Source organism: Eretmochelys imbricata, chromosome 10 (assembly GCF_965152235.1).
Source record: "Eretmochelys imbricata isolate rEreImb1 chromosome 10, rEreImb1.hap1, whole genome shotgun sequence".
NCBI classification, from domain to species: domain Eukaryota; kingdom Metazoa; phylum Chordata; order Testudines; family Cheloniidae; genus Eretmochelys; species Eretmochelys imbricata.
In genome coordinates this window covers 13,087,578-13,103,552 of record NC_135581.1, presented here as the reverse complement: position 1 = coordinate 13,103,552, position 15,975 = coordinate 13,087,578, and the positions used below count along the sequence as shown (strand labels likewise).

Sequence of the window (15,975 nt, the reverse complement as noted above, 5' to 3'; positions counted from 1 at the left end):
TCAGGAACTTGAAAATAAAAATGTTTTCCTTACTGATTTTGTCCTTTTCCATTTGGGAAATAGATGTCTCACTGTTTGGGCACCTGCATGCTATTCCACTGATTAAAGGGATACCACTACTTGTTTATTCTTCATTGTTTATATTTCCCATATGGAATCTTGAAAATAAAATTCCTTTCCCACTGACTGACTTTATTTGGGGAATATGTTGATTCCTCCTTCCCCATCCATTTGCAGTACAGACAGCAACAACTCCGTTCTGTTTACTAAGAACCTGACCAGATTATAATAGTGCTATGAGACGACAAATACTGTAACATTTAGCATCCTTTTACCTACTCGGAGTAGAATTTGGATTTAAAAAAGGCTGAATGTTTCTTAGTCTCACAAGAGGTAATGATGTTTTCTCCACTAAATTAGGAGCAGAATGAATATGACTTTTTATAGGATCTTAGTTTAAATTCTGAGTCTTGAATAATGACTGATTACTTCCTGCAAAATTTCACCTGCTTCTGTTGAACCTTATAAATCTTCAAAGAATGTTGGAGAAACATTGTCTTTGCCATCATTAAACTCAAAAGATTAATACATCCTTTGGATACAGCAAGGTCTCTCTTAATAGGACTTAAAGATCCATTAGAGACAATACAGTCAAATCTTTGTAGTTCCACACTTGCACAATGTAAGTGCCATGGTGGTGCTTTTAGAAGCTGTTCTTGCAGTGATATGCTGAGCCAGCTAAGAATTAAAGTGGAGGTGGGCAGGGAATCCATAAACATAAGCAACACTTGGATAACTGAAAACAAGCACTTCAAATGCCTCTCACATAAACATGGCTGGAATAAGAAATGGTACTGTGGGAAGAGTGGCAAGGCCAATGGAAGCTACAGAATGCTTAACAGTATCAAAATCAAAAGAAAATCAAACTAATTATACATTGAAGATAAAGAGATAAGAGAACCAAACCTGAAAATTAACACTCAAGGAGATCTCTGTAGTAATAAATATCTGCTACCTCTGACCATCTGAGCTCAAAAGATGGTTCCTTTCCTCTTCCTCTAACCAAGCCAGTGATAATATTTTTCGCAAAGTACTAGAAAGGTCAAAAACCATTTTCCAAAACTTTATTTTCTTACATTGCAAATCAATGCTCTTCCCTGAAAACCATTAGGGCCTACGTAATCTCCCTGACGAACCTCTGCATCTTTCAAATTAAGGAATGAAGAGTAACTTGATTTCATACCCAAGGGGTATGGCTGATTTCTCTTTCCAAGTGTCTTCATAACAACTACACAGATTTGGTGTGAGGCTAAGGGCAGGTCTTCACTACCCGTCGGATCGGCGGGTAGTGATTCATCTATCGGGGATCAATTTATCGCGTCTCATCTAGACGCGATAAATTGATCCCTGAACGCGCTCTCCGTCGAATCTGGAACTCCAGCTCACGAGAGGCAGAAGCGGAGTTGACGGGGGAGTGGCAGCGGTCAACTTGCCGCCGTCCTCACGGCCAGGTAAGTCGACCTAAGATACGCCGACTTCAGCTAAGCTATTCGCGTATCTTAGGTCGACCTCCACCCTCGTGTAGACCAGGGCTTAGTCACATTTCATGGTAAGCAACTATACATCTTTATGTTAAAAGTGGTAGAGTCACCCCTACAGAAATTGACAAAAGACCACTGAGACAATCTGGGAAATCTATCTATGTACAACTTACGAATTCTAGTTTGGTTTGATGAACTGTTTGTACCCTTATGTCTTATGACGGTCTTTACTGCATACTGCTGTCTGCAACTCGTGCTAAGGAGCAGGGAAGCTGCACCTACAAGTCCATCTTTGAAAGAGACTATTTTTAAGGGGTTTAAACTAATGAATAAACCTGGCCCAGGCAGAACAACACGATGGCTGAAGGCTGGGGAAAGCCAGTTTTTTTTCAAGTTCTCTGTAAGAGCCTGATTTTGGAGAGTGGAAAATCCTCAAACAGCAGAACAAAGAAACCAGGTGTCAGCAAAGCCCTTTAAGAACACAGAGACAGAGGTTGGGGAGGAGACTTAGAGAGACACATATGAAGCTTAGCAAAAGAGAAGAACAGAGAAGTGGGTCTTATCTGTGAAACCAGCCAAGGAAGAAGGAAACTGGAGACACAGGAGAGAAAGCTTTTCATCTGACTCACGGAGTCTATGTGCAGGAAGGGGGAATCCTAGATTCTTCAGAGGGCTCTGACCTAAGCCCAGAGAACACTCCAGAATCATGATGAAAAGCAGGCAGGGAAATTCTTTTCTGGATCTATACTTATTTTGTGCAATATAAAGTAAAGAGCAATTGTGTTTAGAAACCCTCACAAAGCCTGTGTCCATTTGCTTCACTGTCTTAGGACCCTGAAGAGGTGAACGGTAAACCCAGAGCACCAACAAGAATGGAGCTCTGGGAAAGGGTGTACATAAACTACCAAGAAGCCAGGGGGAAGGGAGGGGAGGTCTAGACTTGTCTCAGGAGAGTTGGACTGCCAGACTGAGACACCCCCTTTCTGGGAAGAGGTAACAGACAGAGCTTGTACCCAAGAAGTATGCTGGAGAGGCCAAGAAGAAAGACTGTGTGGAGTCCAAGGAAAGCTTAGGAGTATACTGGTCTAGTGCTTTGGGACCAGCCACCTTGTGAGTGTCCAGCCAGGGGAGTAACTTGCATTGCCCCTGGGGAGTGTCTTTTTCACACCCTGGAGCAACCTAAGTTAGATCGACTTAAGCTGTAGTGTAGACCTGCCCACAGAGAAAGAGACACATGGAAACTGTAGCAAGCAGGCTCTCCCCCACAGTCTGTGGAGGTAACTGGGCTGAATGTAATTTACAAAAATCTACAAGGAAAGATTAAAGTAGGTGTAGAAGCCTTTATTGTTTTTACCCTTTGCTTTGCATATCATGTACCCTTGGGTGAATAAATAATGTTTCGTTTTGAAGAAGCTGGTTTTGAGTCACTTTAATTAGTCATTGTCACAGGCTCCCGGAGGAACAGTGGCTTACTGCTGCCAACCCCAGTTGGGCCCTGTCATGTTTATGACAGTTGGGAAAATGGGAGCTGCAACCCAGAGACACAGATTAGGAGCAGTAGAACATGGTTGCAACCAGAGAGGTGTGAAGGTAGTGAAACCTGTCCCCAAACGTGTTCATTTGAGCTCATCTAAAAGGAGTCTAAAAGCGCAGCGCTCCCTCAAACTGACAACCTTAAAGAGGCCTGATTTTTAAAAAGTGTTGAGCACACCTCTCTTGAAATCGCGCATGCAGAAATTGAGGCACCCAAAATCAACAGTCCCTTTTGAAAATCCTGTCCACTGTTTGTGTATGTATATAAAAAGAAAAGCACATTCGTGGTAAGTGATTTGTGAGTGACCTGGTATTCTGCAGACACACTAAGTAATTGCCACAGAATACACAAATGCTTGCTATAGAAATCTAGGCATTTTGCACATGTATAATGGATAATCATTAGCCATCCCACTTCTCTGTTTGCCTGGCCCATTCTTGTGAACAAGTGGGAAAAAGGACATACATGATGCAACATGCAATGCTCATGTCATCAAACAATGAACTTAACGCTGGCATATTAAACAATACTGAAATCCTTAGGTCAGTAGAATCTTAGAAATTAGAAAACTTAGAACCATTTTCCCCATGTCTATTATTTCTACGTTATATGGCTTGAGGATGACAATTTCAAAGTAAAAACAGTTTTAAAATATGATCATATTGATAAATTACAAAAAAAATAACTGACATGTAAAGTTCATGTTTGGGTAAATTAAAAATAATAGTAAAATGTGTGACATTTACTGCTAAATATTTTAATAAAATTGTAACATCATGATAAACTATTAGTAAAAACACAGGACTGAACAAAGACTAAAAACATATACAATATGCTACTTAACTCAACTACAGAAATGTAAAGTCATTTAGAACTATAGTTCTAAGAACACTCATGAAAACATTTAAATTGAATTGTTTGTTGCCATTTAATGTAAAAGGAGGAAAAAAGAAGATGAAAAATCAATAAAACACCAAGATTACTCTGAAAAGTAAACTTGTTCCAAAGAAGAATGTTTTAGCCTTATGCTAGTAAGTATTTTTGGAACAAATGTCATGAAAGAATGATCAATGTAATACTAAATCCAGTCACTGAAGACACATTTTAACTTGCCCTCCTGCAGCTCTACACAGAAATCAATTAGAGATTTACATTTTCCACTTTGCAGCCTGAAAATGCACTGCTGGAATAGCTAAAAGTAAATCACGGGTAAATAGTGACTTAATGAACCAGTGAAACTTCTCCAGTGCCAAAAGTAGTATATTATGCATCTGTTAGCTTAAAAAGACTAAAGTATCTCCATACAAGGTTCTTTATAAGAACCTAGTAAGCAACTGTACCCTGTCAGAACCTTTCTGCTTCAAGCATTTAAAAAGTTACAGTCACACTTTGAATCAAAGCTACTACATTAAAAGACAGTCACAGTTCATTATGCTTTATTGGATACTCTTTTGGAATTCTTGGTGATCCCTCCCTCACCCCCTACATTTAGCAACGTGTCTGTCAGCTCTTTATTTTAAAGCAATACTAGATTTAAATTCAAATATAAATATATCAAACTATCTACCTACGTATGAAAATCCTGCATGCCGACACTTAATGATTTAGTAGGTCTTTCCCCATTGTCTGTTTTTATTGCTCGAATACTATATGGATTTCATAAAAAAAAGCTACAAATTTTTTTTTTGGTGGGGGGGAGCCCTAACCTAAACAAAGTAAACCTCCAAGAACAAAACAGAACGCAAATATAAAAGACGAACACTGCAAAAGTGAGATTCCAGGGAAACACCAAGAAAAGAAAAATTGAAAGTTGTGGGGAAAAAATATCACTGACAGCACAGTTTTAAATATAACATACCAGTCATAGAAGATTTGGCTTAGAATTAGCTCTTAAGGCCAGAGAGTTCACGGTCTTGTTTTTTAAAAAGCTGGAAGGTTTAATATCTTTTAACAGCTTTATTTCAGGATGTCAAAAAACAAGTTCACAGATTCACACATTAAGACCAGAAGATATCAGTATGCTTGCTTTACCTCATACTTCCTACTAAACTTTGCATACCCTCTGACAGTGTTTGCTGAACAAAGGTATTACTTTAGAATAACCATGTTAACTAAATTGGGCATTCCCCCAAAATAAGTCCAGTAAATAACTGACAAAAATATTCATTAACCATTTTTGAAGCAAAGTGTTAAAATGTATCTCACATTTGTTACTCTCAACAGTAATTTCAAACAGTAAAAATGTGGTTTACTAAGTTATGCTTTTTTGGTATCAACAGTTACAGTTTATAATGCTGATGCCAAAAAATAGCCTGGCATAGGCCTTATATGGTGCTCCATAAAACTAACACTGCATACATATCTAAGCCACCCACTAACGCCTGTAATTCTCATGACTGTTATGCTTAGTGATGTTCTCAGATAGCATTTAAGGATACTGTTCTTTAATAAATATTTCCCTCCTTCCACAGTGCAACAGCCTGTACAATGAGCAGAAACTAACTTTTGTATCTCAACAGTTGATCAGACAAGACATCAAACAGTCCAGAATGGCTCTGCATTCTTAAGATTTTTCAAGTGATACTCAGACTGACGCTTGTGAGCCATAAGTGGCTCTTTAATGTGTCTCCTACAGCTCTGATATTAAAACACTGTGTGATTTAATTATTAATCAATCTAAATTATTAACCAAGCAGGATGCTTTTACTATGTTATTAACAATTGTAGTTGATAAAATAATACTTGGTCAGTCATTTTGCTGTGAGAATTAATTTATGTATATATATCTTGTTTATATATATATATATATATATATATATATAAAATCAAATAAAAATAGTAAATGAAACAATGAATTCAGACGATCGCGGCTCGTGGGGTAATGTTGATCGCTAATTTGGCTTCTGAACCACTGAGGTCTGAGTTTCACTGGTTTATAAGCTCTGTCTGGGGAGAGGGGTTTGTTTTATACGATGCTAGCTGTGCAGACAGACTATAGATAGTTAAAATTCTGTTAAATTGCCTTTAGCATTCTCCCTCCAAATCACATACAATTAATTTTTTGCCTGAAGAGTTATTTCGAACCCAGCTCTTGAGTTACTTTTCTGTACATTTTACGGGGTACTTGAAGGAGGTTAAGGATCCTGCTAGATCCCTAAAGTAAAGTACTTTTGGGATATGTAGTGTGAAGAGAGGAGGAGGATTGTCTCTTCATAATCAAAGATCAAGTTTAATTGAAACTATGACTTCTCCTTCCCCTTCCTGACCTATACATTCTACACTCCCTAATTTTACTTTCAATTTTACTTTCCTGTAGAAGGAAGTCAACACCTCGCTCTGTCTGCTTGGAGGCAGATTAACTAATTTGAAATATAGACTGCAAGGCCTTCACAGCTTTTCTGAACCTTATAGGCACAATACCATAACCTCTACGTTGCAGTAGCTATATTCAGACAAGCTGGAGACATTTACTCACACGTGAAGAAACTCTCTCAAAATATTTGTCCCATTTGCTAACTGAGCCTAAATAAAATCTAGCCAAAGATCAACATCCACAAGTTTTACTGTAAATGACAACAAGAAGGGGAATCAGATCAATGCTACTTAAAACCCTGAACTTTAAGCACATGCATAAATGTTTGCAGGATCAGGATTTAAGACTTCAAGAGCTCCTGAGGAAAGGCAGGATTTTTTTTCCTGTTCTCTGATCTACAATATTAAGATACTTGATCTCTGGATTATTTGATTGGCAGGACCTGAATGCTTACACATAGTCTTTGCAGATCTATATTCGAATATTTCATTCACGCAAGGTACCCAACTGCAGAGGCAATAAGCACTAATTGATAAACGTAAGAACTTGAACTTTGATGCCTGACTCTTAAAGTGCCACCAAAGAGATTAGATTTTAATACATGGCATTTGAATGATTGCTTCTCCTCATAATAGCTGAACAGGAATGCCATGTTCATATACCACTCCAGCGAGAACAATTCTGCAACTCTGCTTTTGCAAGAAACAATGACATGTAGTAGTGCGCTAAAGAAAAAAGTTTCCAGCAGGTGGGGGTTACTTTTTACTGGAATCTGTTATGCTGTTAAATTCAGTTCCTTTAAAATTAATTTGTAAGTGCTCTATATGTGAAGAGGCTGCTGACACCTTCTGGTCAGTCAGAAAGTACAAGTTTCCATCACTGCAGTGAGCACAAACATCATCTTTAATGCAACACGATTTTCAAAACAAATCTTTCAAATTTTTCCAAATATGGTATCTGGGTGATCAGAATTATGTGTAGGCACAGCCTAAGACCACCTTCCCATCTGATGTTATCCCAGAGAAATCACAGCCACTTGGTTCCCATTTCACCTTTAAACCCTACCTGACATCTTTCATATTAACACCCTATACAGGCAGTGATCACATACTTAGGCCACTGTTATACACTTTAAAAACAGACATGCCTGGAGAGCAGCTGCCCATGGATCCATTCATGTTTTAATTTCATTTACTCTGGATGCATCATGGACTCAATCTAATAATGCACTCAGATCCAGTATTGTACCTCTCTATTTCTGTAGTGTTGGGATTACCAACGTACCAGCAAACTAAACAAACAGATTCATTCTTGGGCATTTACCTCCAGGTTTTGTTTCTTTTTCTTCGGTTCAGTTTCATGGACTGGTTGTTCATTTTCTGCCACATGCCGTTTTGATTTTTTCCTCCTTTTTTCTTCCTTCATTTCTGTGTTTTTCTTATTCTTTTCTATTCTGAAATTAGTTGACAGACACAGAAAGATACATTTCAGCTACAATTCAGTATGAGCTAATTACTGTACAATGCAGGAAAACAACACTGGAGTGGAGTTAATCCAAATGTTTACCCCAAATCCATTTGTGAAGGAGGTTTTGACACAATGAATTGCATCAAAATGGCAGTAAATTGTGGAAGTCAAATCACAGAAGAAAGGAGAATAAGTATAGAATTTTATCAATTTTTAAAACACCTGCTCCCCAGCCAACTTAGCATCAGTTGGGAGTATAATTTACTACATTTGGAATTGCTTGGTCAAAATTCATATTAGGCAAAGTGTTGAATGTGCACTTAATTGGCTTCAATTAGGACTGGGTATTTTGAAAAGTACTAAAATATAATAAATAAATAAATAACAAATGAGTATGTACAAACAAGTGGTAGGCCTAAATAGTAAACTGGAGAACTTACTTGTGTTATGTAAAGAACTCTAAATGTTTCAATTTTGGATGATGAGCGAGGGGAAAATGTATTTAAATAGAGAATTATATTGTACTTATTTTGCATTTAATTTCAGACAGCCTGGGGATGCAGGAGAGATTCCAAGATAGCCCTGGATCTGACACCAGACAGACACTGGTCTGGTCCTCATGGATTGCTCTAACTTACATTTGGCTACAACCACATCTATGATGCATTAATTGCAGCTGAGAATGACTAAAACATAGAGGCATTTAAGCCACACCATCAACCTGAAACATTCAAGGGGCTTCAGAGTAACAGCTATATTCGTCTGTATTCGCAAAAAGAAAAGGAGTACTTGTGGCACCTTAGAGACTAACCAATTTATTTGAGCATAAGCTTTCGTGAGCTACAGCTCACTTCATCGGATGCATACTGTGGAAAATACAGAAGATGTTTGTATTTTCCACAGTATGCATCCGATGAAGTGAGCTGTAGCTCACGAAAGCTTATGCTCAAATAAATTGGTTAGTCTCTAAGGTGCCACAAGTACTCCTTTTCTTTTTTTGAAAATATTTACAGTAATATTTGATGGTTTCACTTTAATCTAGTAGTAACTGTAACTTTAATACAGTGAAACACCAACTTTATTTTATGGTCAGCAGTGTGGCATGAAGAGAGAATATCCAACCACCCTCAGATGGTCAGCTACTAGTGATTTTAATTATACCATATTTATCAGTTACTTGTTTGTGACTCAGGCTGTTGTGTACCCTGTGAAGGGCCCAAATGGTGAGCAGGCACTAGAAAGGGTGTGGGAGAAAGGAAGTTTACAGTTGTATGGTATTTAATCACAGATTGAGCAGCAAGATCTATTAGCAACACAGACAAAGACCTTAAATGGTTACTCACGGGGTTCCTTTCAGTACACAGGTAGTAAGAGCTGTTGTCACTATAACACGACACACCGCTACTGAGTGTTCGTCAATTACAATACGCCAGGCTTTTTGGACTGAACGCCAATATACCAGCACCGCCCACCTCCCAGTCCGCTGAGCATCCTAACCGGGGCCTGACGTGTAATCAGCTTATGCAACCACGAGGAGACGGAATAATTCGCTCTGCCAAACTACCACGCAATGCCCGGGAATCTGGATGCTACCGGAGCAGAGCTCCCCGCCTGCTGGGTCAGGAGCTGGGCATCACTGCCGCCGCCGCCCACCCCGCAGATTCAAGGCAGAGAGAGCCTCCTGCAGCGCTTCGGGACTACCCAGCGCGAGGAGGCCACCGCCTGCTGCATGGGCACCCGAAACACAGCAGAGTCGGGGGGGGGGGGGGGTTTAAGCATCCCTACCCCTGGTGAGTGCCCCTCCCCCCGGTCCCGGCGGAAGGAATCTCCTCCCCCACAAGGCTCTGCCAGCCCCTTTTGCCCCCCACCAGGCCCTGCGGGGACCCACCCACACTGCCCCCCCCCCTGCACGCTCCTCCGGCTGAGGGCAGCCGAGCAGGCTTCCTCGGCAGCGACCGCCCCCCGGGGGCTCAAGCGGGGAGCTCTGCGCCCCAAAGAGACTTCGAATAGGAGCCCCCCTCCCCCCAGGGGACGCCTGCTGAGACTCCCTCAGTCCACTCGCCACGCACCTGTCAGACCCGCCTCAGCACATTTAACTCAGCCCTGGGCTTGGCGCTGCAGACCGCCCCCTCTCTCTCATTGGCTCCCGAAGGCCAGCGAGGGAGCCTCGTTGGATTTCGCTTTGTCAATCACGAGAGTGACCAATAGAAAGCCACATTTGTCTTAAAGCCTCCTCTATCCCCGGACTTACGCGCTTGTGCGCTCCGAGAGGGCCGGCCCGCGTGCAGGGGGGCGGGCGCGCACGCACCGTGTCGACGTCATCACTGTGCGCTGAGACAGCCGGGCTCTCAGCTTCTGCAGGGGGAGGGGCCCCAGGAACTTGGCTCCTCCCAGCCCTCTGCCTTTTCCCTGACCTGCCCTGGCTCCTCTCGTGCCCCCTCCCAAACCACGTGCCGCACAGCTGGCATGGGGTGGATGCTGCTGCCTCTGGGCGCACGCTCTCCTGTGGCCCCAGTGGCACGTGCCTCTGGCCTAGGCTGCTAGTCTTTAGCCTGGAGCCCGCGTTGGGAAAGGGATGGGAGATGCTGTCTGGACAGTGGCTGGTTTAAGTGCTTCCCTCAGGAGGAGCCTGGTACCAAGAAAGAGCAAGTTGCCCTTAATAGGCCTGAAGACCAGCTCTGTGTGGTGCATAAGCTCCTCTCTCTCCCCAGCAGAAGTTGAGCCAGTAAAAGATTACAAAAAGAAAAGGAGGACTTGTGGCACCTTGGAGACTAACCAATTTATTTGAGCATAAGCTTTCGTGAGCTACAGCTCACTTCATCGGATGCATAAAAGATTACGGCTCTCACCTTGTCTCTCTTAACAGGCCTAGACATTTACATGTGCACCCAATCCCTCTTGCTGCAATGTCCCAATCTTAATCAGCCTGCAGTTCTCCCCTGCTGTGTGTGAAGAGAGGACAACGCACTGAGTCTCTATTTTGTATAGTCTAATATCTGCTGCCACCTGGTAAATGATAAAAGTACTGTAGTACTTACATTTCTCTGAACCTTAGGCAGAGTTGTCCATGGGAAGCTCAAAGCTTAGGAACCATATGTGGACACAGATTTATTTTCATCCATGAATCGCAACCCTGCCACAGACTCCCTCACAACCAGTGAATATGGAGCTATGAAATTACCTGTTAAATAAATTCATCAACTCATTTTTAATCTGTAGATTGTAAAATTTAATATTTGAAACCTTTGCAGTGTTGGTAAATTGTTTGGCCACACAGGAAACAGAAACAGATGCTGTGACCTGAGTGAATGAGAATATACCTTTAGGATACCAGTGCAAATATTTGTTTACAAACTTTTGCTTTCCATAGATATTCTCCACTATTTGTTTATTCACCAATATTTTCTGTTTCCACAATCATTCCTCTCAGGAAGCTCATTTGCTAGAATAATATAAAACAATACCAAAAGAACTAGGCATTTGTTTTCACATTTGAATGAATGGTCAAGGAACACATTTTGCCATGGTATAGTATATATACTAAACAGAAAAATACAAGATGAGCCCTACCTAGATTACATGATTATAATATGTTTGAAATACACAAGGGTGTTATATTCTAGAGTTGTAATTTAAGCCTATTCAAATCTAAACGGGCCCAGTAATAATTGTCCAGACTCTCTGGGAATCGGGTCATGTTCCTTCAGTGCCTCTGAGAGGGGACATTGTGCTATCTCAGATCCCAGACTCCAAGGATTAATCTCTTGTCTCTGAGATGGTTTTATACTAACAGATATGGATATGTGGCCGGTACTGTCTTTGTGTTTAGTGCCCGATTTGGGATGGGGCTCCACTGTCCTAGGTGGGACTGGACAAAAGCTGGCCCCATACCACGGAGCTTGCAGTTTTAGGATGCAAAGTGCACATGTGGATTAATAAACTCAAAAATTGAGATTTCTATTGTATTAGATATGGAGTGTAAGTAATACAATCAGTACAGAGGTCCTCATTTCATAGTACATTCATTTGTTTTACAAAGTGGTCACATTTTCAATATGCTGTATATTTTTGTATCCATGAAGGGGACTGATGATTAGGAAAAGACAGCTTGAGTTCTTGGCACCCAGGAGTGAGGCAACTCCTCTTTCTTTTGAATTTAAAGTCAGTTCCCTCACAATGGGAGGGAAAGAGGGAGGGGATTGAACTCCTCATTGCCCTCCCTTTCAACAAGCAAGGAATCAGCACATTAACTGGCTATTTCTGCTAAAATGATCAGTAGTAAAATAATGAATGATGACACTGGGCTTCAGAGTCAAGATCCCATTAGGATAATTTGGACAATTACACCTCTCGGGATATTGTTTGAGGCAGATTCAGGAACACAACACTGGCCCTGTTGCAGCACACAAAGGGTGGGGAAGAGGGACATGGCTGGAAAGTTACAATTCCCACATAAAAACAACGAGGAGTCCTTGTGGTACCTTAGGGCATGGCTACACTTGCAGATGTAGAGCGCTTTGAGTTAAACCAGCCTTCAGAGAGCGCAGTAGGGAAAGCGCTGCAGTCTGTCCACACTGACAGCTTCAAGTGCACTGGCGTGGTCACATTTGTGGCACTTGCAATGACATTGGGAGCAGTGCATTATGGGCAGCTATCCCAGCATGCAAGTGACTGCAACATCCTTTTCAAATGGGGGAGGGGTGGAGTGTGACAGGGAGTGTGTTGTGTGTATGTGGGGGGAGAGAGAATGGGTTTTGGGGGGGCTGAGAGCATGTCAGCATGCTGTCTTGTAAGTTCAGACAGCAGCAGACCCCGCCCCCTTTCCCCAGCCTCTCTGTCACACACACAGCATTCCACACTAATGGCTTGCTTTGTCTCGGAGCAGATAAGTAGCCGGTTGTCAGAAACGGAGCTTTCAAAGGGCATATCCGCATTCCTGCAGCGATTCAAAAACAATGACAAGAGTGGGCACTTGACGTAAGGGGATTATGGGACATTTCCGGAGAGCGCAGTAATGCAATACCTCGTTCACACTGGCACCGCGGCGCTCCATCGGGGGCGCAGCAAATGTTATTCCACTTGCCGAGGTGGAGTACCAGCAGCCCTGTACCGCAGAGTCAGAGCACTCTATGTGCCTTGCCAGTGTGGACAGGTAGTGAGCTAGTGCGCCCGGGGCTCCTTTATTGCGCTGTAACTCGCAAATGTAGCCAAGCCCTTAGAGACTGGCAGGTTTGTTTGGGCATGAGCTTTCGTGGGCTGGAGCCCACTTCATCAGGTGCATGGAGTGAAATATACAGTAAGCAGTTTGTTGCCAGCTGTGCCCGCATATCTATTCAAGGGACATCATCATAGGAGCTAACCACATCGGCCACACCATCAGGGGCTTGTTCACCTGCACATCTACCAATGTGATATAGGCCATCATGTGCCAGCAATGCCCCTCTGCCATGGGGCCGGATGCGCTGCATCCGAGAGTGCTAAAGGAGTTGGCGGATGTGATTGCAGAGCCATTGGCCATTATCTTTGAAAACTCATGGCGATCGGGGGAAGTCCCGGACGACTGGAAAAAGGCTAATGTAGTGCCCATCTTTAAAAAAGGGAAGAAGGAGGATCCTGGGAACTACAGGCCAGTCAGCCTCACCACAGTCCCTGGAAAAATCATGGAGTAGGTCCTCAAGGAATCAATTCTGAAGCACTTAGAGGAGAGGAAAGTGATCAGGAACAGTCAGCATGGATTCACCAAGGGCAAGTCATGCCTGACTTATCTAATTGCCTTCTATGACGATATAACTGGCTCTGTGGATGAGGGGAAGGCGGTGGACGTGTAGTTCCTTGACTTTAGCAAAGCTTTTGACACGGTCTCCCACAGTATTCTTGCCAGCAAGTTAAAGAAGTATGGGCTGGATGAATGGACGATAAGGTGGATAGAAAGCTGGCTAGATTGTCGGGCTCAACGGTTAGTGATCAATGGTTCCATGTCTAGTTGGCAGCCGGTATCAAGTGGAGTGCCCCAAGGGTCGGTCCTTGGGCCGGTTTTGTTCAATATCTTCATAAATGATCTGGAGGATGGTGTGGATTGCACCCTCAGCAGGTTTGCAGCGGACACTAAACTGGGAGGAGAGGTAGATACGCTGGAGGGTAGGGATAGGATACAGAGGGCCCTGGGCAAATTAGAGGATTGGGCCAAAAGAAATCTGATGAGGTTCAACAAGGACAAGTGCAGAGTCCTGCACTTAGAATGGAAGAATCCCATGCACCGCTACAGATTAGGGACCGAATGGCTCAGCAGCAGTTCGGCAGAAAAGGACCTAGGGGTTACAGTGGACGAGAAGCTGGATATGAGTCAATAGTGTGCCCTTGTTGCCAAGAAGGCCAATGGCATTTTGGGATGTATAAGTAGGGGCATTGCCAGCAGATCGAGGGACATGATCATTCCCCTCTATTCGACATTGGTGAGGCCTCATCTGGAGTACTGTGTCCAATTTTGGGCCCCACACTACAAGAAGGATGTGGAAAAATTGGAAAGAGTCCAGCGGAGGGCAACAAAAATGATTAGGGGACTGGAACACATGACTTATGAGGAGAGGCTGAGGGAACTGGGATTGTTTAGTCTGCGGAAGAGAAGAATGAGAGGGGATTTGATAGCTGCTTTCAACTACCTGAAGGGGGGTTCCAAAGAGGATTGGATCTAGACTGTTCTCAGTGGTAGCTGATGACAGAACAAGGAGTAATGGTCTCAAGTTGCAGTGGGGGAGATTTAGGTTGGATATTAGGAAAAACTTTTTCACTAGGAGGGTGGTGAAACACCGAATGCGTTACCCAGGGAGGTGGTAGAATCTCCTTCCTCAGAAGTTTTTAAGGTCAGGCTTGACAAAGCCCTGTCTGGGATGATTTAGTTGGGGATTGGTCCTGCTTTGAGCAGGGGGTTGGACTAGATGACCTCCTGAGGTCCCTTCCAACCCTGATATTCTATGATTCTATATCCTAGATTTGAGTAGCAACAAGTATTTCATTAAAAAGAAAAGGAGTACATGTGGCACCTTAGAGACTAACCAATTTATTTGAGCATAAGCTTTCGTGAGCTACAGCTCACTTCCACAATATGCATCCGATGAAGTGAGCTGTAGCTCACGAAAGCTTAGGCTCAGATAAATTGGTTAGTCTCTAAGGTGCCACAAGTACTCCTTTTCTTTTTGCGAATACAGACTAACAGGGCTGTTACTCTGAAACCTGTCAAGTATTTCATTGTGGGTCCTGTTGTGACATCTTGTGGTGAAATGTGGTATTACAGACAATGAAATCACTTCCAATTTAAGGACTAAAAAGAAAAGGAGTACTTGTGGCACCTTAGAGACTAACCAATTTATTTGAGCATGAGCTTTCGTGCGCTACAGCTCACTTCAGCTGTAGCTCACGAAAGCTCATGCTCAAATAAATTGGTTAGTCTCTAAGGTGCCACAAGTACTCCTTTTCTTTTTGCGAATACAGACTAACACGGCTGTTACTCTGAAATTTAAGGACTATAGATAGTGTCACTTAGCTCCAACATAGAATCAGGTTTCAGAGTAACAGCCGTGTTAGTCTGTATTCGCAAAAAGAAAAGGAGTACTTGTGGCACCTTAGAGACTAACCAATTTATTTGAGCATAAGCTTTCGTGAGCTACAGCATCCAATGAAGTGAGCTGTAGCTCACGAAAGCTTATGCTCAAATAAATTGGTTAGTCTCTAAGGTGCCACAAGTACTCCTTAACATAGAATCAGTTTCTCCACCTATGAAACTAGCTTCCTGAGAGAAGTTTCCCAGGGAAATGGTGGGGGTGGGGGTGATGGTGGAGGATTTTAAATGTATATGGTACCTTTCATCCAGAACGATTAAAGATACTTTGTAAACAAACTGATTATGGATGCATGGGGGCAACTCCCTAATTAGGGTTGTAGCAGGATTTCTGTTTAAAGCCAACTTTAAAAATGCTCTAAAATCCATAGGCAGAGGGCCTTGAAAATTGCTATACCACTTGAAGACACAGGGCCTGTTGTGGTGCAAATCTGAAGGTCATTTGGTCAAAGGGTCCCCAGGTAGAGTTTTCCCTCAAATAGGAATGGACTACCACATCCATCCT

General features: G+C 42.5%; 1 protein-coding gene across 3 annotated transcripts in view; it reads right to left on the bottom strand.

Annotated features, from left to right (window-relative positions):
* CHLSN (cholesin) overlaps positions 1–10,072 on the bottom strand; it is a 194,609-nt gene extending 184,537 nt beyond the window's left edge. The window contains exons 1-3 of one of the 3 annotated variants that reach the window (XM_077829082.1): positions 9,925–9,970; positions 9,199–9,238; positions 7,712–7,841 (exon numbers count right to left, since the gene is read on the bottom strand). In XM_077829082.1, the coding sequence (XP_077685208.1) occupies positions 7,712–7,813 (102 nt within the window). In that variant the 5' untranslated portion in view covers positions 7,814–7,841; positions 9,199–9,238; positions 9,925–9,970. Of the gene's footprint in view, positions 1–7,711; positions 7,842–9,198; positions 9,346–9,924 lie in introns of those variants that run through there. The other 2 variants (XM_077829081.1, XM_077829083.1) reach the window with 2 other exon arrangements.
* Positions 10,073–15,975: the final 5,903 nt, after the last annotated feature.